The sequence below is a fragment of the Mesocricetus auratus genome, unplaced genomic scaffold (genome assembly GCF_017639785.1).
Source record: "Mesocricetus auratus isolate SY011 unplaced genomic scaffold, BCM_Maur_2.0 Super-Scaffold_100010, whole genome shotgun sequence".
NCBI classification, from domain to species: Eukaryota; Metazoa; Chordata; class Mammalia; order Rodentia; family Cricetidae; genus Mesocricetus; species Mesocricetus auratus.
In genome coordinates, this window is record NW_024429194.1 from 20,274,803 (window position 1) to 20,300,197 (window position 25,395).

The following is a 25,395-nucleotide window of genomic DNA, read 5'->3' on the forward strand; positions in this document are numbered from 1 at the left end:
AACAGACTGACCATTGCAGGGGCCTGTGCAGTCACGACGTTGAGAGGCAAGCTTGGGAGGGCCCTGTTCACAAGTCGAGTCACTGGCTCCCTTGGCCAGTCCCATTGTGCCGGCTAGTATGCACTCTTGTGTACGTGTGATGGCAGTCCGTTTCCGGTGCAGCAAATGAGGGTTTTCTTCCCCCTCCAGGGTTTAAAATAAACAGATCTTGTGAGCTAGTTGCCAAGATCGGTCAATACCATATGCAAATAAATAAATGCTAATTGCCGGCAGTGTCTTTGGGTGTCAGGTGCGGTTACTGGACCACATTTATGGGCCAATTAGGCGCCTTACTGGACTTCAGTGGTGATAAATTGTGGCTCAGCGGCTGCTTGGAACGTGCTGCAGACAGCGGGCTGAGTGTAACTCTTTCCACTCTTGTTGGTTCAAACTGTGAAGCTTTCGTCTAGGGGCAACTGTGCAGTGATCTGTGAGGCTACAGGGCACACCAGACAGGGCAGGCTGGGTGTGGGTGACAGCGGGACCCTGGGGGGGCAGACACCCATGTGGATGGGTAGATGAGACCCAGGAGTCTTGTATATCAACAATGCTGACTTGGCATGGTTGGTAGGCTGAAGAGCTGAGGGTCACGGGGTAGGGAGTAGTGGGAATGGCGGCAGAATTCTCCTGGGTCCAGGGCAGCAGGCTCTTGTCGTCATCTTGAGGGGCTGCCTCCAGACCAGTTTCCTTCTCAGTCCTGCCAGTCACACTGAAGGTGGGGTTCCTGAAATGACCTACATGGAGGTGTGTCTGTGACTGGAAGCTCACCATGACCATGTTGCAAGGGAGACAGACCCCATGTTTGGCTCTGCACTCATTCACATGGAGACAGGATGGGCCCTGGTTCCCAGAATGACCCTGACAGACTGGCTTCCTGGAGCTCACAGGAGGTGCCACAGGGGACTTAAGTCCTTGTGCGGACCTGCAGTGGCAGCTCCAGAGCTCCGTGGAGCTCAGATCACTAAATGTGACCTTTGAGGAAGAGCCATTTTATCTGACACCCCCCCCCCCCACACACACACACAGAGAAAGGTAAGGAACTGGCTGGTAACAGTGGGGCCTTCCAGGGTAGAGGAAATGGTGGGCAAAGTGTCCTAAGAGCAGAGACAGGGTGTGGGGGGGCGTGGCAGGGAGAGGAGGCAGCTCTGAGCAGGTGGGTGGAGCTTGCAGTGTCGAGACTTTCAGACAGAATCCTTGAATAACGGAACCATGAAGGAGTTTCAAATAAGGAGAAACCAGGTTACATGCTCAGGACAAGAGGCATTAGTTATGGAGTAGAGGCTATGAGGGACAAGGGTGGGCCAGGGCAGAGCATTCAGAGCCAGCCTTGGGTGCTGAGGGAGACGAGGAGCTGGAGTAGGGAAACATATCCGTGCACTTCTTCCAGGCCCAGGGATTAAGGAGGTCTCCAGCAGGCCCATGGGGCCTAGATGGTTCTGGCCACAAGCTGAGGGCACTGTGGAGGCCAGATGGAGTCTCAGCCCTTGGGGCTCTCTGTTAAGCTTTGCCCCTTATTACCCTAATGCCTCCTAATTCCTAATCAATTTGTTTCTGTAACAAAAGGAACTTATTAATCAATTAGCCAATTGGTTCACCAACCTCAGCGTGAGTGAACAATATATTAATAAATAGCTCAAACCGCTTTCTCATTGCCAGGGGGAACCAAGAGCTTTGGCCTTTAAAGGAAAGGATACAGGAAAGAACCCAGATTCAGAACTCCATCAGCATCTGGAATCTCCTAATACAGTAAAAGATTACTTACGGAGGTCAGTCTTAAATTATTTGAGTGACAAATACATTTCAAAACAGGATCCCATGTAGCTCAAGTGGGCTTCAAGCTTGAATGTGGCTTAAGATGATCTTGAACTTCATCTCTCTCTCTCTCTCTCTTGCACGTGTGCATGCGCTCTCCCTTTTTTTTTTTTTTTTTTTTTTTTTTGGTTTCTTGAGACAGGGTTTCTCTGTACTGTTTTGGAGGCTGTCCTGGAACTCGCTCTGTAGACCAGGCTGGCCTAGAACTCACAGAGATCCGCCTGCCTCTGCCTCCCGAGTGCAGGGATTAAAGGCATGCGCCACCAACGCCCTGCCTTCATCTCTCTTCTATTCATCTCTGGAGTGCATGGGATTACTGGAATTTGACACCTATAACTGGGGTTCAAACCCAGGGCCTCATGCATGCTAAGCAAGCGATCTATAGACCGAGTTACACCTTCAGCCCCAAGTGCTCTAATTACTGTCTCTCTCTCCTTTCCCTATTTTTTGGGGGGGGGTGGTAGGTGGCGGTGGCACTAGGATTGAATCCAGGGTCTCATTCACACTAGGCAAGCATTGTACATCTATATCCCAGGCTCCCAGCCCCTAGTAACAGGGTCATCACCATCCCTCCCTTTGTATGTTGGCCTGAGATTTTTTTCCAGTTTTGTTGTAAAGAGCACAGTGATGGGCATCACTCACCCAGGATTCCCAAGTGGTAGATTTTCTCAGCTCTTCTGCATGCTCTCATCTGGATGCACAGTGACAAACTGTGTCACCTGGATCTTCAGTTAAGGGGAGAGCTGGGGTACTGTCACATTCTCCACAGAGTCTCTCTCTATTTGTACAGTTGTTTGCACAAGGGCATGTCACCCTGGCCAGCACTGAGCAATCACACTGAAAACCTTCAGTGCCAGCCAGATACCAGGAACCCAAGAAAAAAACCCATGGAGGTGGTGATCGGCCTCTGTAGTCCCAGCTCCTGCTGTAAGACAGAGATGGGGCATTGCTTGGAAGCTCTCAGTTAGCCTGGATCAGATCTTTGTGCACTAGGGGCAAGAAACAAGAGGGGTCATGACTCAGCAAGGTGGATGGAGAGAAGGACCTCCAGTATTCCCACACACCCTACGGAATGAGGGTCTCAATGTACAGATAGGCTGGGCCGTGACTCATAGTCCAGCACTTGCCTAGCATGTGTGGGGCTCAGGACCTGATCCCTACAACAAAATAACAAACAAACAGAAACGGCTTGCCTCAAGATCTAAACACTAAGTTTGTTTCCAACCCAAGAGTTACTTCCCAGAGCACTGTACTGGAAACAGGATTCAGGGCCCACCTGTGGGGCCCTGGAGAAGCTGAGTCCTCCTGGGAAGGAGACCTCTCTAAGGCTGACCTAGAACTCTAGAGACAATAGGGACAAAGCCACTGGGGACAGACAGGTGGGAGAGCTGGGAGCTGGTGCCTGCTCACATGGCCTCTTTTTTTTTTGTTTTTTGTTTTTGTTTTTTTACGAGACAGGGTTTCTCTGTATTGTTTTGGAGGCTGTCGGTCCAGCCCAGCCTCGAACTCACAGAGATCTGCCTGCCTCTGCCTCCCGAGTGCTGGGATTAAAGGCATGTGTCACCACCGCCCGGCCACGTGGCCTCTCTAGAAGTGTACTGTTCCAACCACGGGGGTGTGTGTGTGCTGGCCGAGACCATGGGCTGCTGCTTCCCGCACTCTCTAGACTCTACCAAGCACACACCGTACCCTCTGTGTGGTCCTGAGTGACCAGTGGTATGAACACAGCCACGAGGGAATGGTTTCCATTGTCTCTCCCCCCACCATCCTTCCATCTGGAATGCACCCAGGAGGACAGCAGTTTAGACACTGGGGTAACAGTACCAAATGTTTGGGGGAGACCAGGCCCAGAGCACACCTGAACTGTCTTACCTGTGAGGAAGAGTTTATTCACACTGCTTTGTAAATCCCTCACAAAAGAAAACCCCAGCACGTGCTGGAACACCTCCTGAATGTCTCTTTAACTGTCTTCCAGAGGACACGCTGCCTGGGTATGTATGTGGTCAGTTGTGCTGAGTGACATGTGGCCCTCGGTATGGAGTCACACTCTTATGGCTGTGATGGTCCACGTAGAACGTGCACACTGCGGGCAATTAAATTGCACCATGGGAAAGGGTCCAAAGATAGGATTCTCACGGGAGCACCTGTGGGCATTCCTTACCTGGAACACTGTGCCAATGGGCGGGGTGGGTGTGTCAGGGGTGGTATAATGTATGTATTTGTTCGAGAAAGCTGTAATAATATTTTTGACAGTAGCCACATTGACAGCGCAGGTCCGGTGAGTTTCATCTTTAGCTGTCCACTGCATCCCTGTCAGTCACGTGGGGAAGGGCAATACTGAGACACAAAAAGCACCAGGAACTGCCAAATCCACCCTCTTGAGCATCCCATACCTGCGACTGATGGAGGAGACATCTATCCAGCTTCCTGGGTCCCAACTGCCTGGGTCTCTGCTGCAGGCTGAGGGGGTTGGTTCCCTCACATATGGGTGGCCTGTCTCTAGGACAAGCTTCCCTTGGGCAGTCAAAGCCCCTCTTGTCTGATTTACCTTCCTGGGAGTGGAAACCAATTAATTGTGACAAATTGCTATCAAGAAGACACTCCACAGAAGCCGTATATACATATTTTCATTTATTAGAAAGAGGTCTCTACACTATAGCCACCTCTCTCCATTACTTTACACACTTTTCCTTTTCTTTTCCCCTTAGAATACTGTACACCTGACACAAAATCCCAAGGCAGGAAAATACAAACCAGCATATTTAACCCGAACAAGGTCGCATGAACGAACAAGCAAAGCGAAATATCTGTGGATGGTTTAATTACAGGACAAACAGCATAAATAAAGCATCAGCCGTTGGGAAACACAAAGTTATGGAATGAGGTAATATCAAAATGCCCCAGACGGACCACCCACCTCTGGAGAAGCCCCTGTGCTTCTACCTTCTATGTGTCTAGGCGGTTGACATGGCATTCTTTGCCCCGCCCGGAAACCTGCCAGCTGCACCCCTACTTTGCCCTGGGTTTCCTTTGCAAAGAAGCGCCTATGGCAAGATGAGGACTCAGTGTGGAGCTGGAGACGAGGATGAGAAGCTGGCAAGAGAGGATTCTGGGGGCTCCGTCCCCTGCGGGTCCAGGCTCAGCCACTGTAAGGGGCCAGCTACCTCCTGTGCCTTCCTGGGGCTCAACACCCTTTCACTTCCTGGGGCTCAGAGCTGGAGGACCGGTTCTCATCTTGAGAACAGATGTATTTTAGAAGAAAACTACCACCCCCTCAAAAAAATAAAGACATAAAACCCCACAACGTGGGGAGGAAGGGAACAGGTTTACATAGAAGAGAAGGGTGATTTCTAACAGGAAGGTGCAGATGTCTGTCCTCTCTGGTCACAGAGACCACTTGAAGGTGTCTTTTGCCTGTCCACCACACAGGAGCCCTGGGTACCCTCAGTACCACCCTGGTAGGAAAACCGCACGGTCTGGAAGGTGAGCAAAATGGGCATGCAAGAGCAGGAACCGGAAGCCACATTTGGACTGCACAGCACCCTGGGTCCCTTTTCTGCCTGCCCTGATGAGCCAGGCAGGTCAGGTAGCTTTGGAGTCCCTCAGCTATGGATAGAGGGCTGTTTACAATTCTGTTTTGGGCTACATAGGTCTTTCTACTCAAAGCCCTCAGACAGTCCACACTAAGTTCTTTTTGCAAGCATTTGAAAACCCTCTCTAACATCCACACTAGTATCTGGGCTCCTGTGGATGCAGTCCTGAACCTGGACATTGGGGCACAATGGCAGCAGTGTGCCAAGGGTCTCTCCTCTGGGCCTAATCCCAGCCCCCACCCATTCACACCTCTTAGTTCCTTCATTTCACCCGAAACAAGACAAAGGCTATGTAATTCCCTGCACACAGAACTCCAGATCAATCCTCCCTTATGGTGGGAGAGTCCATCATATGGCTTGATTCATGACCCCCAGGGGTCCCCTGCAGATGCCAGGCGCCCACCAAAATGAAGACAAGCCCTGAGCTGATCCCTCTCTCACTCACCAAGGCCACTTACTTGGACCCAGCAGCTGCCAGTGCTGGGTGCCCACACCTACCTGAGGCTCACTATGGGAGAGGCCTCAGTTAAAAACGCTTTGACCAGTCAGGAGCAAACCCCAGAACTAAATACTGCTCTTCTATAGGAAAATTGGCCTCTTGAAGATGAGGGACAGGAGGCCAGCTTCTCCATGGACCCTCGCTGTGCACTGCCTTGGGCAGGGAGTCGCCTGGCTAATGGCACGTAAACACACCTGACCCGGGTCTGTGAAAACGGAAGGATACAAAGCTTTGTCGGCTGTCTAGACTCATCTACGATGAAAGGTTTTCCCTCTTCAACTCTGACCCAGGGTGCAAAGCAATGCTGAAAAAGTAGCCGAAACTAAACAGAAATCTTAGCCTCTGAGAAAGCTAGGAGCAGGGAGAGACTCTGTGTCCTGAAACACTAAGGCCTCAGATGGTCAGCCATCTCTTTGAGGAAAGAGACGAGCCCTGACTTTGGGCACTGGCTGCTCTAAGCTGAGGAGGCTGCTGCTTGGTGCCAGAGTGAGAATAAAACCCTGAGGACCAAGTGTGTGTGTGCACCAGGAGAGTAGCTGGCCCCTTCTCCTGCCCTTCTCTCCTCTCATGAAGGAATATTACATTTTGGCTAAAAACCCATTCACATCAGCTGTTTTAAAGAGAAGGCCTCCAAATAGGCCAGACACAGATAGCTGGGTCATGTGGCTTTCCTGGTCCTACTGTGTGCTAGCCAGGGCTGGCAGGGGTGGGGCTGTTTAGAATCCAAGAGACAGTGGAAGAGAAGATTGCACATGGGACACCAATGGCCCTGACAGCTTTCATGTGAGTGACAGGAGCGAAATCACCTCCAGCTGTGCCTTCACAACAGAAGCCGTGGGGGATAAATTCTGTTTTGTTATTTTTTTTTTTTTTAAGGAAAGATGTTCATTGGTGTCACATTTCTTCAAATTCTTTCCTGACTGCTTTTCAATTTGTTTGCTTCAAAGTCATAAATACAGCCCTGACACAGCTCTAGCAAACCCTCAGGAACCTTGGAGGGTGTGAATGATGGAGATAGGAGACCTGAGGAGAGCCCACCAGAAGGCATGGCCTTGCTTCTCAAAAACCTCAGCCTCCTGGTAGCGTGGGAGGCCCTGATCACACTCCTCCTAGCTGTGCTGTTGTGTCCCCAGGAGGGCTAGAGACTGCCCATCTCGGCCAGAAAATAGGGAAGAATGGTGGCCACCTTGGCAACTCAGAGCACAACTTAGGCTCAGGGCCTGCAGGTCCCTGGTTCACCGGGATCCGACACAGACTCAGTGTGGGTCTTCACAGAAGGGAGATACCAGCTGCAGGGTGCTCTGACCAGGCTCTTCTGGGGTAACCGGGGCAGTGGAGCCCAAGGCCTGGGTGTTGTGACCCTCAAAGCTAATGGGAGCAGGGCAAGGACAGCCTGCATGTACTGTGCCCCAGCAGCCACACCGGAGATTTGATGAGCCAAGAGCAGAGGCCCAAGGCTGGAGGAGGGGCGTCATCTTAGCCTTCAGGGACACTTGGGGATGGTAGGAGAGCAGTGCTTAGCTCCTCTCTGTAAGCCTTCCCAGCAGTGGGGACAATAAGGAGGGCGTGGCTTTCCACCCAACACCGACACTGTTCACCTGAGGACAACAGGAGCTCAGCACAGGTAGCTGCAGGCTAGACTGCCCCCTCACCCCACCCCAGGACACTTGATGGACAAGTCACAGGCCGGCCTCAGCTGCCTGCTTCTCAGTAAGAGAGGAAAATGCACCTGAACACAAAGTCTGCACGGGCTTGCAGTGGGCTGGCTCGCACATCTGTCACCTGGGCCCTGACGGAACCGTGGTCTCTGAACTTACATGCCACTTCCCGGCTAACCTGCTTCTCTGACTTTCCCCACTTCCCTTCTTGACTTCAGTAAGTCCACGCCCCACTATCTTATTCTGACACGCTCCTTACAGATGTGGGCCACACTAAAGGGAGTGCTTAGTGTGCGAGAGTTCTCCATCAAACCCCAACGCCCTTCCCTACAACCCTGGTCCTGGTTTCACTCTTCCTTGGCGTCAGCTTGAACAAAGAGGAGAAAGCAGGTTGTCGCTGAGGGGAGGACTCGGCCCTGAAGGTGAAATGTAAGCACAGGTGAGGCTGCTTCTCGCCCTTGTCTGCATAGAAAACCCACTGGCACCATTCCATCTGTTGCCAAAACTCAAGGAAAAGTGGGCTACCCCTTGGACAGTTCCAGCAAAGCGAAAATTGGTAGGGGAGGGGGCCATGTGTTTTGAGGAAGAATTGGTGATGTCAGAGTGCCCTAGAGAGGGAGGGAGGGAGGGAGGGAGTCAGAGCGAGCAACTGAGCATTCAGGCAGTGGAGGGCGATGTGAAACAAGGAGTCATTCGGGAAAATATTCTATTATAAACACATAGTTCTATGTACACACTCATATACACCCCAAAGAGAGGCCTTGCAAGGGATCCCACTTCCTCTCTGAAGCAGGCTCCCCTATGATAAAAGCACTCCTCTAGTGGGAATTAACCACACGGAAATAATTTAACAATTTAATCTGTGTTCTCTATAGAAGTCTATGGTAAAGGCTACGTGGAGGCGAACGCGGGTTGCAGGGCTGGGTGCTAATGCATTCTTCAAAAATAGGCCATGACAGCTTGTTTTCTCTATTCACATTTAAAGTGACGACACAGGGATGGACAGCAGGATGAACAACCCAGCCTGGGGTTTGTGGCACTGAGCGCAGCAGTCTCAAACTGGCTTTCGCACCTGTGACATTTCTGGACACTGGTCGGCCCCAGCTGTGTTGAGACTGGAGATCTCCACGAGCACTCACCCACATATAAACGCTGTCTAAAGCTCGACTTTTGTTCCCATCTACTTTAGATTTTTTTTTTAAAAAGTGAAAGAAGAGGAAAAAACTCTTACAAAATATAAAGTTCAATATATGAGAGCAAGGAGCTTCTCCACAGGATGCCGGGTGGTGGCTTTGCCCAGTGTCCTGTCTTCCAGTGTGATGGCCTTCTCCCTGCCACAATGACACAAGGGCCCTCTCTGGCAAGGCTGCCCCTCATTTTGTTTTAACTAAACAGTGTCACGGTTTAGTGTTCTTGACCACCGTGCTGAAGTCTGATGCACCCTGTGGCCCATGATGGCAAATCAGTCTAACAGACAGGATGGACAGTACACAGTCTAGGGGCTCCCAGGAGCCAGCTGTGCCAGGACGGTTAGCAGCTGCTCACAGGGTGCCTTTGTGGGTCTGGCGTTCTGAAAATCACCCCTTCTCGCCATGGCCCCTGGTTTTTGGTTGGCAAGAGTGGCCTGGGCTCTACATCTTGCTTTTGGGATGATGACTCCCAGGCTCCTTCCTCCTCTCTACTTCCCTCCTTCCCTTCCCCCCACCCCTTCCTGGTTTTAATAAGCAAATTGTACCACCATCTTATTCTGATATGCACCTTTTAAAAAGCTGTTTATCACATTAATGGAAGTGTTTACTGCTGGGAGTACTTCCCATGTACAATGATCTGTAACCCTCTGATCTCAACTAGTTGCACGTTATTAGTTCCCATCCAGCTCAATTTATAAATTAACAGAGGTGCCATTTGTCTGCACAAAAATCAATGCATATTTATGAACTTCTTTTATTCAAATAGATTTTCACACATCTTCTCTACGACAGAAACCTGGGTAACTCAGACCTTGTGGATTAGGAGTGACTGAGGCCTGACACATCCATTGTGGCCACAGGACAGAAAAATCTCTCTTAGGAAAAAAATAGCATTTTACGTATTTACTTAATTTTGGAGCATAGTTGAGAAGCTATTTTTCAGCTGGATTCATGATTTCTTTCTGAATTTCCAAGCTATTCTTATTTATTTTTTTCCATTTTGTTTTTGCACCAAGGAAGGAGATTGCAGTCAAATAATACCCGGCAACTGGTTTCCTCTCTTTGGACTGAAAAATTAAACAGATACTAAATTATGACAGTGAATTTAGAAAGGAGGGCTCCAAGGGCTGGAGAGACATGTCTGGGATAATATGATGCTTCTAAGCGCACTGCAATCACATCGTGGCAATCACCGGAGCGTGCCGTGTAACTACCTCCTCGGCTAATATGCCTTCTTCCCGGTGATGACTAATCACGTTCTATTAAACAGCGGTAATGCTGGAGGAACTCGACTATACAAGTGTAATGAAGCCAGTATTCTCCCTGGACAGATTAGCTACAAATGATTTGACACCTACCATCATAGGGGCTTCAGACCTGACAAACTGTGCTCGCTTCTGATTTATGCCGTCAAGCTCCCCAGAGAAGACGTGGAATCCAAGCCTCCTTTTGGTCGAGGTGAAATGTACTGATGTGCTTAACTGCCAGTTAGGGGAAGATGCCCCTTCTCCTCGCTACCCCTCCCCCCGTGCTCCAGGTCATTGGAACAGGGGTCCCCGTCGATCGTGTGCTATCCTCAAAGCCGGGAGGTTGTCGGTCCCTCCTGCGTGGCTTCCGGAGTGTGGGAAAAAGAGTTCGGTTCTGTGGCCTCCAGTCTCCTCTTCTCCCCTTGAGGGTGTCCAGGTTTGGAGATTTCTTGTGGAGTGTGTGAGTGGTAGGTGGGTGAAGTGACCCCCAGGAAGAGGGAGGGAGCTGAGGGACTCACGTGCTGTGGCTTCTGGAGGGAGCAGGTGGGCGTGGCCCCAGGTGCAGAGTTGGCCGACCTCAGATGATGCTGGGCGCCCTCCCGCTACTGTTGTTCCTGCTGTTGCTCTTCCTGGACAGGTTGGGGGTCGCCATGAGCACAAAGCGCTCATCGGGGCAGCCATACTGCAGCAGCACATCAATACACTCCTGGCTGGAGGCCTGCCGGGCATAGGCCAGTGCTGTGTTCCCGTGGGCGTCTCGAGCCATGACGTCCACCCCGTACTGTAGAAGCAACGGAGAGCAAGTTAGTGTCCACGAGGACCCGAGGGCAGACCGTTGAGGTCACACCCTCAACTCCTACAGGTGGACTGAGCTGAGATGGAGACCCCCGAGACCCAGGGACCGCAAACCCAGCGTTCTTCTGTTGTTTAGAGCAGGCTCTGTAACTGCTCTGTTAGGGAAGGCAACCCGACAAACAGGTCAAAGAGGGCTTCAACTCTGATCTTCGTTTTTACCTTTCCAGTTGTATACACACGGGGAAGGGCAGAAGGACCGCTCGGAGGGCAAGGGTCCTTGTCAAGACTGAGATCTGAGTTTGATCCACCGAACTTACATTGTGGAGAATCCACTTCTGCAAGCTGCCCTCTGTGCCACACACGTACACACATACACACACACACACACAGACACACACACGCACACACACAAGATAAAGGCAAGTATTTTAAAAAGTAATGTTTAAAAAAATCCCAGCGGTATCTCAGTTTCTTTGTAGAAAATATGTAAGAAACACATCTGAGCACAAGAGAAAAAAATTGCTGCCAAGAGTCTGTTGTTTCTGTGTGTTTCCCCTCCTTAGTACTGGAGGCCGAAGGCTTGGCACGTGCTAAGTGAGGATATACCACTAAGCTACGCTCCTAGACTTTTCTAATGAGTCTTCTTTGACTCAAACAGAGATAGAACCAAATAGTTTGCTGAACTAGACTTTGAGCATTTTCTTACATTATCAAAACTTATTCAAAAGCCTGGCTCCTAACAGCCGTGTACCATCAAAACACAAAACCCTATTTCAGTTACTCCGCCCTTGGCTATAGCATATTTTGTTCAGAAGTTGTCACTGGCAGAGCTAGTGACGGAGGAGAGGTTTATCTTTATGTAGTCTTTCTCAGGAGCCCAGGGAAGCCCATGCTCACACTGAAGATTAGCCGGGGATAGTACACTTAGCCCTATAGTACACAATATGGGGCTCAGGGCTGTAGTCCTAGCCCACTATTCACAAGCTGTGGGTTCCATCCTCACTTTGCAGAAATAAACCAACGGACTGGAGAGATGACACAGTGGTTAAGAGTTGCTGCTCTTGTACAGAACCTGAGCTGAGTTCCTGGCACTCACGCTGGGTGGCTTACAACTGTAACTCAAGCTCCAGGGAATCTGGTACCCATTTCTGGCCCTTATAGGTACCTGAACACACCTAAAAACAAAATAAAGTAACTTCTGAAGAGATGGCTCAGCAGTCAAGAGCATCTACTGCTGCTCCAGAGGTGTGAATTTGGACCCTGGCACTCAGGCTGGATGGCTCAACACCTACCTGTCGCTACAGCTATAGGGAACCTGGCACCCATTTATTTCAGGTCCTCAGGGGACACTGGCAGATACCTACATATATATGAATGGAAAAAGGGAATAAATCCTGAAAAAGTTAAAAAACAACCTGTAAGCACATCACACACGCACGCGCACAGGCAAACGCACTCACATACTTTTAAGTTTCTTGCTCGTGATAAGGGATGGCTCACACATGCTTGTGTAACTCAGTGTATGGGGCGGTTTCAGACACTCGAGTAACATGGAACACTGCAATGGGGAGCTCTGGCCCGCGTCAGAAGGAAATGTGTGCAGACAGGTTATGTCCCTCAAATTACAATGCTCAAGTCTTAAATGGCCCCCGGTACTTTAGACCGGAACTCCATCTGCTGGAGCTGAGCAGTCCGGTGTCCTGAAGGAACGAGACACTGGGAGACACCGGGATGCATGCTCACAGAAGTGACCACCTGGGGCCACAGCAAGGTCCTATCTGCTAGCCGAGGAGCACAGCCTTGTGGCAAAGGAGCCCCTTTAGCTTCCAGAGCTGTGAGAGCACAGTATTTGTGCTCTGTAGTTTTGTTACTGTGGCCCAAGCAAACCAAACACAACTGTCATTTAATGACCAGAGAGGGGGAGGATGAACCGTGAATTACCCTGACTTAGCATCTGCATCTAACCAAATTCTCCCATTGTGTTCTTCAAAGTGAATTAAAACCATGAAGAAACTGGGGCAAGATATCTCAGTCAGTAAAATGGTTCATCTCCCAATTTAGAGAACTTGAGTTTGATTCCTTAGAACCATATTGAAAAGAACGATCTGAGTGTGGTGGTGCAGGCTAGTAATCCCAATTGCTGGGAAGGCAGAGACAGGTGGGTCCTGTCTACTAGACCAGCCTAGTCTACTTGGACTGCTCTAGGCAATGAGATATGCTGTCTCAACAAGTGAACACCAACAAAACAATCTAAAGTGGGTAACAAAGAACAACACTTGAGGTAGTTTTCTGATAAGTGTGCATGCATTCGTGTACATACACACACACACACACACACACACACACACACACACACACACACACAGAGAAATACATTAGTTTTCAGCTGTGTTGGATCCCTGTCACCAGAAGAGAGGCTGAGAAGAGGCCCCAGGGTATGTATAAGTGGCAGATGTCCCTGAGTGATGTTTAGGAAGTCGCCTGGGGACATGGTATTACAGCATCTCAGCTCAGCCCACACAGGCAGGGCCTCTCTAAGCAACCACTTTATCCAATTTCAGTTTCTTACGAAGTTCAAATTCAAATTTCAATGAATAGCATTTTCCCCCCTGAGTAGAAAGTCATTAAAACAGTACAAGAGAGGCTTGGTGACAAACTCACACCTATCAGACCTCGGTGCCTAGGGCCAGTACTTTTGTGTTATGAGAATAAAATTCACAGGTTTGGCAAGGGGACTCCTAGGAGCCATTCAAGTTATTCACACCCCTACCCTCACCCGCAAAGAGGATGACATTGAGAAACACGTCCCAACCTCTCCCTGCAGGATGCTTGATGGAGAGGTCATCAGAAAGACACCGAAACTAGCAAGTGAGCTCCTGTCTCACTCCGGCTCTGTACCCAGAGGTCCTCTGTGTTCTAAACCCTCATGCAGGTAAGTCCAGATATAAACCTCAAATCCCATTATGGTCAGCTCTCAGGCACAGTGGCCTTCTCTGTGAAATGAAACAGGAGAAGCCAATAGGGTAACACACTCTGACCCCGCAGTGGCCCCTCCCTCCACTGGGCGTGTGGTGGGCACCCAAGCCACCTACCCAGATTAGCAGCTGAGCCAGGACCACGTTGCCCTTGCGGCAGGCCAGATGTAGTGCTGTGCGGCCGTCTCCTTCCCCACAGGTCTCATTCACCTCGTCCCGGGACCCGTGCGCCAGGAGCAGGATGACGGTCCGCAGGTCTTCCTCGGCGGTGGCACGCAGCAGTTGCTGGCCCAGGGAGAACTCTGCACATGGCAGTGGGGCCAGGAAGAGTTTCTGTTCATACTTGGCCCGGATCCATCGTTCCTTTTCTTCCCTACAAAAGTCACCAGACAGGCACAGTCAGGACTGGACTTTAGAACTGAGGCCGGAAGCCCTGCTCAGGCAGCCACCATGGTTAGGAGGCACGGGAACGAAACAGAATAGTCTCCTTTTGGGATAAAGCCCCCTTGGGGGGTGCTCTGTTCATAGTTCCGGAAGTGCTGTCCTTGTGTCTGCAGGATCCACTGATTTCAGAGTCATAACCTCTGGGGTATGTGTTGCAGGCCACTGCTGGGACCCTGAGACCTCTGAGATGTAAGAACAGTCCATGGCCTGGGGGCCTGCATTAGTGCAAGACAAACATGGGCTCCATAGTTCAAAGGCTTGTGCTTTCCGTGAGCAAGGAAGGAGGGGCCCCCACCCCCAGCAAGATGTGCTTATATTGACCTAAAAGAAAGGCCCCAGGTGAGCTGCTCCTATGCTCTAGGGCTGGCAAGTGTCAGGAGACTAGAGCTGGGACAGCAGAGTCATCATCTGAGGGGAGTAGGCTCTCTGCTCTTAACTCCCCCCAACCCCCCACCCCCGGATGAGGACACGTGTGAGTCCCCAAGGGTCTCCTGACACTTCCAGCTGAAGGAAACACTGAAGATTCACACAGGAATCTGTCATGTCTTTGGAAACTTGTGAAAGGTTTAAGGAGGGGGCGCAGGGTGTTGATTTCTGGGGCAAAGTGTCCCAGGGCCCAGCCTCAGGGAGAAAAAGTGGGGCATTTCTGAGGCAACAGCAAAGCTAGGGACAGAGGGCAGGGTAAAACTGGAAGGATTTGGGCTCTGCAGTGTGGCAAGCTCTGAGGATGTGATGGAAACAAAGGGGTCTTGTCCGTAACTCCCAGCACAACTGGAGTCCAGGAGATTCAGGGACATGGCTCCCACTCCCAGGGTCCATCACCTGGGGGGCACTATAGAGATAAGGAGGGAGGAAAGAAAACCTCCTAGATGCTGAGTTTATACTGATCAAGAAGGAGGGTTGTTGGGCATGGTGGTGCAAGCCTTTAATTCCAGCATGCAGGAATCAGAGGCAGGTGGATCTGTGAGTTCAAGGCCGGCCTCCTGGTCAACATACCCAGTTCCAGACCAGTCACAGATAGGTACCCAGTGAGAGGCTCCCATCTGGCTGCTTTTAAGAGTGAGCTGCTCTGGGATAGTGAGACATGGATGCTGGTTTCTCAAAACCAAAACAAGACAAAAACCAAAAACACTAGAGAGGAAGGATGAGACATCGAATTCCACAGTCTTTCTGACTCAGCTCATTGCTAGGAAAAGGGCAGGGTGTGTGTGTGTGTGTGTGTGTGTGTGTGTGTGTGTGTGTGTGTGTGTGTGTGTTTGTGTGTGTGTGTGAAAGAGGATCTGAGATTTCATGAGTAGTCCTCAGAATTTTCCCAGCAGCCTGTGGTGTGTTCCTGAGGCCCGAGTATGGCGTTTTCATGAGGATGATGAAGAGAGCAAACCCTACACAGAGAGACTGTAATTATTTCAGATTCGGTAAGGCACTGACTCACAATGCCTTCTAAAACCCAGAGCCTCTCACTGCAATAATCAGAGCACACAGCTAGCAGCCGCGTGGAGGAATCAAGGGCCTTCCCCAACCCTCCAAAAGAAAACTCATTACATTTCTGCTTCCAGGGCCCAGAAGAAAGGCCTCGTTTACACCTCCACACAGTGTTTACATTGCGCCTGGTGACCTAGTGTCAGGTTAGCCCTAATCTGTTTTTAAATACTTAGGCAAACAGATTCTTCCAGGACTAAATCTGGATTAGTTTTGCTTCACTTCCTGGTACATGTGAGTGACCCCCAAGTGACCCCTGACTCTTCATTCAGAGATTTCCAGGACAAACACTTGGCTTCAGGCGAGAAGAACTGGCTCCCAGAACCGCAGCAAGGGGCCCCCATCCTTACTTAGGCAGAGAGGTGGGGGATGCCCAGGATATGCAAGACCCAAACCCCCGTGGTTCTGAGTCTACTTGAGAAGCTTGTTTGTAATATGTTACACGTTTGTTGATGTAGTTCATAAATCACGAAGGAGAAGGAGCAAGACGTGAATTAAATGAGAAGGGCTAATGGTGTAGGAGACGTCCAGACCTCTAGTTTCCAATCTGCTAACTCTCATTTTTGGGTAGGCATTAAAATCAGACTGTCTTATTCTGCTCCAGTTGGTTTTAAAAGTCATTGCCAGATCATCCAGGGGTAACGGGGGAACTTCACATCAGAACTCTGGTCTTAACTGCAATGATTAAAATTTCATTTTAATATTCAAATACCCAGCCAAAGACGGAGCACAGATGCCTGCCTCCACCAAGGACAAGCCCTAGACCAGCTCTTGGTGTGGTTTTTAGCATCAGATGGAAACAGCTCTTTACCGGATCTTCGTACTTCTAAAACACAGAAGCCTGCAATGCCTACTGGGGACCCCTGGCTTTGAACTCAACAGAAATCTAGGTGAGGCTGCACCAGATTCTTTTTTTTTCCCTGAAATCCATTTAGTATAGAAACAGGGCCTGGCTCAGGGCAATGGAGGTTTATGGGTGTGAATTCAGTTGTTCCCATCAACTCCCAAGTTCTCCGTGCTGTTCAGAATCTGTCTTCTGTGGCCTCTGCCTACCTAACAAGAGCACCCCAACATGGGCTTGGTAAGCTTTTCCAATGGCTACAGGGAGGGAGGGTAAAGGAACCCCATGGACACTGGGCTGTGAGGCTGCGTTCTCACCTTCGCAGAGAGCTTAGGGTCTCAGCACCCGCTCTTCTCATCTTCCCCTCCTTGGGCACTGTCATCTGTAAAATGGTCCTGGCGACACTTATTGAAGTCAGGGATGTCCAGACCTAAGATCACGTATGTGGTCTACTCACTGACCACAGCCACCCTTTTGCAGCAGCAAACTGGAGAAAACCTATCTTTAACCACTCAGGCTCAGTTACGGTCAGACCCATAGCATGCACCAGTGTGCTGTCACGTGATGGATAAACAAAGATGCCTGTGGTGTGTTGGGGGTTTCTAGTCTATGGCTGCCTGTCACTGTGAGAGCCCCAGAACTCACCATGTGGAACATAGGGATGTGAGCAGCTCTTGTCCAGGGGTTTAGTGAGTCCCTTGAGGGTATGGAGGCCCTGGACATCAAGGGCAAAGGGTCTTGGCTAGTTCAAACGATTCCATGGTTGTCAGTGTTGCAGGGGCTAAGTATGGAGCGTGTGTATGCACGGGCCTAAGAGGCCTAAGTCGTCTTCTTGTCATGGGCCAAACTGGTTGACTTCAAGTTCACGTGTTGAAGTTTTATCCACCAGTGTGGCTTTACTGGGAGGCAAGGTGTTCAGGGAGTAGATCATGTTAAATGGGGCCCTTGAGATGGATCTCCAACCCACTACAGCTGGGGCCCATAAAAAGCAAGAGTTGCTAGCCACCCCGCTTCTCCCTCCATGCACAGCAGAAGGGATATGCGAGCCAGGAAGGCAGGCCTCCCAAGACAACCACAGTACGTTGATCTTGTACCACACGCTTCCAGTCCCTGAAGCCTGCATATGATACTTTGCCGTCCTTCTCCACAGCTCTCTCTAGTGCAGAGAGAGGACACTGATAATAGTTTCTGTTCCATTCTGTCAACATCGCCACCCTTAGGAGACCACAGTGCCAAGGCACAGTGACTCCAGTTATTATTCTCAGATCCCCTGGCCATGCGCTTCATTGTCCCCAAGGAAGGCCAGTTCAAGAGCAGCGGAGCTGGCAGTAGATCACCTCGCCTCATTCCAATGCCCTGGAGGATCACTGCTCACAGTCTCTGTTAGCTAATGAGCTAAAAAATGAATTATTGGCACGGCTGCCATCAGCAGGGAGGAGGGGCCAGCTCCTCATCAGGTCTTGGTGCTGACACACCTTTAAATAAATCAACTGCAGAGAGGGAAGGAGGGGGCAGTAATCTGTCAGAAGACAGACAGTGACCCCATCCCTAAAAACACAAAGAACATACGTTTTCCGGAGATGCCTTCTCCTCCCTGAAATGGAGCCTGTTGGGAGTGGTCTCTGCTTCCCTCTGGATATGACCATGAATTGCCTGGTGTTCAACCCATAGGCTAGCAGTGACTAAACAAACCTAGAGAATGGGTAGGATTGAGTGGCAGAGCTGGAAGCCCTGCACATATCTCAGTGTCTGCTGACCTTAGCCCAGGATGCTCTGATACTATAGCTTGACGGATGGACACAGCTACTCCTGATCTTAAGGAGTGATGACCTGACTAAATGCCCAGCTGCCTAGTGTCCTGGCTAGTTTTATGACAACTTGACACAAGCTAAAGCCATCAGAGAGGGAGCCTCATGAAAACATGTCTACATAAGATGGGCTATAGGGTATTTTCTTAACCAGTGATTGACACGGAGTGGGGGAGGGGCTCAGCCTATTGTGGGTGGAGCCACTCCTGGGCTGGTGGTCCTGGGTTCTATAAGAAAGCAGGTTAAGCAAGCCATGTGAGAAAGCCAGTACGTCGCATCTCTTCAAGCCCTCTGCATCAACTCCAGCCTCCAGGTTACTGCCCTGTTTGAGATCTTGCCATGGCTTCCTTCAATGACGGACTATAATGTTGAAGTATAAGCCAAATAAGCCCTTTCCTCCCCACGCTGCTTTGGTCACAGTGTTTCATCATAACAATAGTAACCCTGACTAATACACCTGGGTCATGTCTTACTTGAGGTCTGTCAGTCAAAATTGGCAGCTGCTAACATGGAAAGGCAAGCGATTCCCAAGTTAAAAGGGGTGGGGTGGGGTGGAGGAGATAATATGTGTGACTTCATGGACCACAGCCTTCTGTGAGTAGAAGTCAGAGGTCATGTAGATATAGGTCCACTGACCCTGCGGCACCAGAACTGAGGTGAAATCCATCAGATCTCAGGATGGGGACTGAGACGGATAGAATCACCGCCATGTGTGTGGGAAGTCACACCATGTAGAGCACTTCACCGCTTCTGTGGAGGCCTGGGCCAGGGGCTCCTCAGTGTGTGCAGGGTGCACCATGCTCCATGCTGGACCCTTGGGGTCTAGTCTTCCCATGAGTCCCCTGTGGTTAGAGCTGGAAGACCCCAGCAGGAGCATTCACAGCAGGACTTCTTACCAGGGCAAAGGCAGCCAAGTGACGACACCACTGACGGCTAGGATGGTAATGACCGTGACTTATCTGTCCTCAAGTGATTGAAGGTATGTCCAGGGATGCACATACTCCCAGAATTTCCAGCGGCCCAACACCGGTATTTCAGTTTTATTGCCTTCTCAGCAAGTGGAAACTTGATAGCAGCTTCCTTTTGTGAGCTCACCAGGACACTGTCTCAACAACGCTATGTGACCAGTATGCCCTATGAGTACATGTCTTGAACCCATGGACTCCTTGGTTGAAGCCTCAAGCCCCGAGACAATGGCCTTATGGTTGGGTTTTGGGGAGGTGTCTAAGTTTGAGGGCAGATGATTGGTGTCTTATCTAAGATGCCCCAAGGAGCTGGCTTCCTCCTTCCATTGTGTGAGGACACAGAACCGAGAATCATCTTGAACCTGAACTTCTCATCTTCTAACCCTGTACATTTCTAATGTTTTACAAATTGTTCAGTCCAGCTAGGAGTATAATTTGATAGCTAGAATGTGGGAGACCCTGGGCCTTGCCCCCAGTCGCCACACTCCCCTCCCCAAATAAATTCCTCAGTCTAAGGTATTTGTGACAACCATCTACTAAGACTAAGGCCTAACCCTCTGTATCATCTCCTCACTTTATTTATAACTGAATGAGCCAAGTGGTGGGGATGGGTCATCAGTACATGGACGGATGTTGGAACCAGATGACAGAGGGTCTCAGGACCGGGTGGGGTGGAGTGTGACTATGATCACCATAGGTGTACTCTGTTAGACAGCCTAGGCACAGGGTAGGAAGGCCTCTAACCAGCCCACATGGAGGACACCACAGATCTAGAGCGTCTCTGTCACTGCAGAGGACAATCAGCTCAGAAATTATTTCACAATAATTAAGAACAATGATTTGCAGGAAAGGTATAAAGAGAACAGAAACTACAGCTGTGTGGGGGGTGGGGAGGATGGAGGCCATGAAGTCACTGTCTGGGACTGAAATCCAATGAGTGCTCAGATAGAAGTTTCCATGCAAGGACTGTCATTTGAGCACTGGCAACTCCTTGGCCCCAGAGAAGAGAAATGTGTAGGGTGAGACCCTGGGTGGGGGAAGAGGGAGGTCTGGGAGAGGCAGAGGTCATACTGTGCATGGGACACCTTACTTACAGAAGGGGTCCTTTCTGTCTTCAGTTTTTGCCAGACCGAGGTTCATGTAGCCCAAGTTAGCTTGACTCCCTGAGTGCTGGGATGACAGGTGTGCACCACCACGTTTGGTTTTATGTAGTTCCAGGGGGCGGAACCCAGAGCATCATGGATGCAAGGCAAACGCTGTAATAAGCGAGTTTCACCCCCAGCCTGAGAGTCTTAATGCAATGGCCTCTCTCCACTCCTGCTGAAGATGCCCCCTCTCAGTCCCTACCACAGAGACTGGAGCCCTGCTAACTGTCGCCAGCTGTGTTTTGGGTCTGGCGGGGAGGGCTCAGCACACTGCCAAAGGGTAAGAAGGTTAATGGGTTGATTCCCAGAAAGAAAAAGTTCTTTGCGGAGCTTCTGACTGGCTTTCAGCACTGTCCTGTGGATGTCTAGGAGATGCATCACTAAAACACAGACATGGGGGTGGGTGGCCAGACAACCCTTGGTCCTCCAGGGAGCCTGCTGTCCTGGCTGGTGATAGTGATATTGGACTGGTGTGATGACTGTCTCTCAGCAGTACAGTCCTCAGCTGTCAGACCTCAAAAGCAGAGGTTTCAGAGCACCCAGGGCTTTTCCCAGAAGTCTCCTCACGGTGACATCCTAGGAGCTTGTGCTTATTTGAGACTTCCCCACCCCACGGACGGTAAAGGAGCAAGAAGTCATTTTGCATGTGCACACACGTCACTTATTGCATTGCTCCTTCTGGAAACATCTTTTCTTCCTAAAGCAAGCAAGGGGATTTTTCAGCAGTGATTTTTATAGGCCAACCTGGAGGAATGAGTGCCCTTGGGGTGGCGACGTGAAACTGGAGGACTCACACATGGCCCTGACCTGGTGACAGATGAGGAGAGCAGGGACAGAGAGGGAGAAGAGAAAAGAAAGGGCTAGCAGCAAGGAATTTGCAAAGTGCTTCCTGCCTCAAGCCAAACAGGAACTGGGAGAGGAGGCATGGAAGACAGGGCTGGAACAATATGTTTGGGGGAAGAGGGGGGCTCCCTCCCTGCGGGGCAAGCCCAGGCCCAGTGCTAGCTGCTCACATGCATGCCTTCTCCGGAGCTATGGAGCTGCGTTGCTAGGGGGTCAGGCCACAGCCCCGAGGATGGCCAACAAAGACGATGGATATTTATTCCTTAATTACTGAAAGCTTTTAAAAAAGTGGCCACTGTAAATCCCACATGCGGGGAGCAGAAGACAACAGACAGGAATTTATACTCAAGGAGCGAAGACAAAATAAATATCTGGCCTGACTTCCGATCAATATTATGAGTGTTTTTTGCCAACCTGCAGGGTATTTTATGAGCATGGGGGAACAGAACAGGGTCATTATTAATTAAATAAAGTCAACCGTATTAGGCTTATTACTTCAGCGAGTCACAGTTAACTGCGCTGGGCCACGGGGCTGGGCAGATCTGCAGGCGGGTGCAGGTCCAGGCATTGCAAGGTGCTAACTGCCCGCCCCGTATTTGAGGAGGTCATCAGTATTACACTGCCTGGTACAGCCCATGTCGCCCAGAGGGTACCCAGAGGGCTGAGTATGGTCTCAGCCTGTGCTCTGGTCTAGGATAAGGCAGACACCTTGAGCCCCTCACAGTCATGCTGTCCTGAGTGCCAGGCTCCTGTCCACATTTGCCCCTTAGTAGCCTGCTGGAGCTGCTGCAATTTAATACTAGCAAAGGCCCAAAGAAGTCTCCAGGTCATGGTTTAGAAGGCAGACAGGCAGACAGGCAGGCAGGCAGGCAGGCAGGCAGGCAGGCAGGCAGACAGGCAGACAGACAGACAGACAGACAGACATTTCTGGAGTTTCCTTGTAAGCTGCCAGACCTAAGACCCTTCTGCAGCTCCAGTCACGGTGATCACCAGTATGTGTTTCACCACTGGAAAGCAGGCAGTGGGCAGCCTGTGAGCAGCAGGAAAACAGCAGCCTGTGCCCAGCACACAGGGGGCTGGGGAGAAGCAGGGGCAGCTACAGTGGGAAGTACAGACATGGGGGTGGGTACGCTGCATCCTCCTCAGATTCCACCATGAAGCCCTAGCTCTGAAAATGCACATTTCAGGAGGGGTTCTTGGGGACTGAAAGGGTCAGGAAGGTGGCGTGAGACAGAGGGACACATCAGAGACAACTGACCTCCCAGACAGCATACAGCAAGAAGCTGTGTAGAAGCTGGGAACAGCCCCATTCCCAAAGCCAGTGCCATCTGGATTCCGTCAGATTTCTGAAGCACAGGGGATGTATTTTCACAGCATAAACCTACCTGGCCCAGCAGCAGCAATGGACAAAGATAAGGAGCAATGCCATCACTGAGCCCACCTGCTGTCCTTGGTCATCCCTGCCCCATCCCTCTTGTCCCTCCTTCCCCTTGAGACAGGGTTTCTCTGTGTAGCTTTGGAGCCTTTCCTGGAACTCACTCAGTAGAACCGGCTGGCCTCGAACTCACAGAGCACCTGTCTCTGGCTCCTCAATGCTGAGATAAAGGCACGCGCCACCACCCCCTAGCCTGATTCTTCTTTTAATCCCTATCTGGTTATATTGTTTAAACTGATGTTAGTTCAAGAACACTTGCATTCTTAAAATCGGGGAGAGCCTGGATGTGTGGGTCATGTCTATAATCCCTACACTCAGGAAGCAGATGCTATGGGTTTGAGAATGGGCCGTGTTACACAGTGAATTCTAGGCTGACTGACAGACTTCAGAGTGTGTGCTGAGCATATGCTGTCTGCTCCGCAAGTCTCCAGACACAATGGCTGTCACTGTTGCTTACTTGAAGGAGGGCCCTAAGTCTAGCAGTTTACAAGGAAACCCCAGCCAGGGCTGCAGAGTGAGACCTCTCTCCCAAAATCACAACAACCAAAAAACCAGGGAGGTATGATGTGTTCTATCTCTCCATTCCGAGGAATTGGTCACTCTGAATCTAAGTGCTTTCCTTAGCGGTGGCCTTGGTGGAGGATGCTCTCCTGCTGGCCCCGGGCTGGGTAGGTCAGCCATGTCTTCCCTTGTGAAGCCAGCAGAGCACATCCATCTGGATGCAAAGATGAACCGAGATTGCTAGACCTGAGCAGAGCAGCAAGGACAGGGTAAGAGGGCGGGACCTCCTGGCCGGCTCTGCTTCTAACCAAGGCAACTCCACTGCAGTACATCAGGCTTTGTCACTGAGTCCTATGCATTAAGTGGCCAAGTACTGCCATTTCAGATGAGGTGAGGCCTGTCTCCCTAGGCACCAGAGAAGGACACAGTGTCTACGAGTGTGAGAGGCAGATGCTCTGGGTACTGGCTTAGGAAGAACCTCCTAGGAGGCTGCAGGAATGAGGTCTCTGTCCGGGAACTCAGCTTGGTTCCTCTGAGTCCTGACCCCAGGAGTTATGTCTGGATCCAGTCCCTTGACAGACAGCCTTTTTTCTAAGTCCTGGGCACAGGACCCCTGGAGCAGACTAGCAGCTGAAGGTCTTAGATTTCCTCAGTCCTGGGTTTGAATTCTCTCTTAGACTCTGTAGAGTGGTATCAGGTTCCTTTACCTGAAGAAATGGGATACAAACCTCCATACTGTGAAAATGGAGAGGTTATGTATAGTGTGTGTGGTGGGGTACAGAGGCAGAGACTGGGTGGTAGGGCATCTGGTGAGGAAAGAGAGGAGACTAGCTGAGGCCAGGGAAGCTCCAGCAGGAAGAGGCAGACAAGACTGACCCTGTCTCAGGTGACAGGAAGGAGATGATGCCGAGCACGGAGGACATGCTTACTTAGGGCTGACAGGCACTGCACTAGGAGTTCAGGGTAACTGATAGGTAGCTGGGACACACTATGGAATTTGGCACTTGGGGCAAAAGGGCAGTAAGTGGCTGCTGTGGATGACATTTGTCCTTTTTTTGGGAGGCCATGGGGAGCCAGGAACAGGAAATGACAGAATCCCCATTGGAGCTAAAGAAGAGGAATCCCTCCATAAAGATGGGACAAAAGAGGCACACGGGACGGGACATGGACACGGGACACCACATCAAAAACCATTTAGAAAACTAATTTCCAAGCAAAGGCCTTGAGAAGCTGCCACGCTGTTAGAGGAAGGAAAAACCCATTTTGTCCCAGAATCAGCCAAGATATAAGATCACCATTTCCTCTGTTTTCTATCCTACTGTAAAATAACATAACAAAACACAAAGCATTTAAAGGACTCCAACCACAGTTCCACCTGTTTAAGCACAATTTCTCTAGGTGTCTCTCAGTCCCTGTGTGTTTACATAGGACGGGCTCTCAGCTAAACCAGCCACACGCACAGCAGATGCATCTGAGCCTTGACACTGGTAAGAAATGAAAATGTTTTAAGGGATAAATCCAGGAAATCTGTGCCAGACGAGAGCGAGCCTGGGCAAGTGGAGCGCGGCAGATCTAGATTCCGTGTAATGTGGCATGAAACGCGGCTAGACCTCGGTGGCCCTCCCGGCTGCCCTGGCGGTGGAGCTCCCATCACAGCGAATTAAGTCCGCCATAACAGTGGCTGATGTGATGGGCTCTGGAATATACCGCATCATAAACAGATAAGGAAAGAGAAATGGCCCTTTTCCTCCACCCGGGAAAATGTGAGATGGATGCCATCCCTCCCCTGGCGTGCACCATTGCCCTTTAAACACCAGGGAGAGGGAAGCCCAAGGCCCCATTCCGCAGGGAAAAGCCAGAAGCAAGAGCCACAAAAGAACCACAAAGCAGGGGCTCCACCCACGGCTTCTGGAAGTGGCCCTCAAAACAGGGAAGGTCCCAGGTTGCTAAGCTGCAGCCCATTTAGCAAAGCCATAGGAAGTCCTGACCAATTTTCTGCCATAAACTGCCAACTGCCTTTAAGAACATAACCCTCAGTAACACTATTTTAAAAAGACGTAAGACTATTGATTGTGAACAATACAGTATCTTCTTAGTGTAGCTTTTTTTTCTTTGAATCTAAGGGT

General features: G+C 50.5%; 1 protein-coding gene across 10 annotated transcripts in view; it reads right to left on the bottom strand.

Annotated features, from left to right (window-relative positions):
- Positions 1-4,467: 4,467 nt before the first annotated feature.
- Agap1 (ArfGAP with GTPase domain, ankyrin repeat and PH domain 1) overlaps positions 4,468-25,395 on the bottom strand; it is a 452,310-nt gene continuing 431,382 nt past the window's right edge. For all 10 annotated transcript variants that reach the window (XM_040753059.1, XM_040753060.1, XM_040753061.1 and 7 more), the window contains 2 exons: positions 13,926-14,181; positions 4,468-10,819 (listed from right to left, as the gene is read on the bottom strand). In XM_040753059.1, coding sequence (XP_040608993.1) covers positions 10,616-10,819; positions 13,926-14,181 — 460 coding nt within the window. In that variant the 3' untranslated portion in view covers positions 4,468-10,615. The remainder of the gene's footprint in view (positions 10,820-13,925; positions 14,182-25,395) is intronic.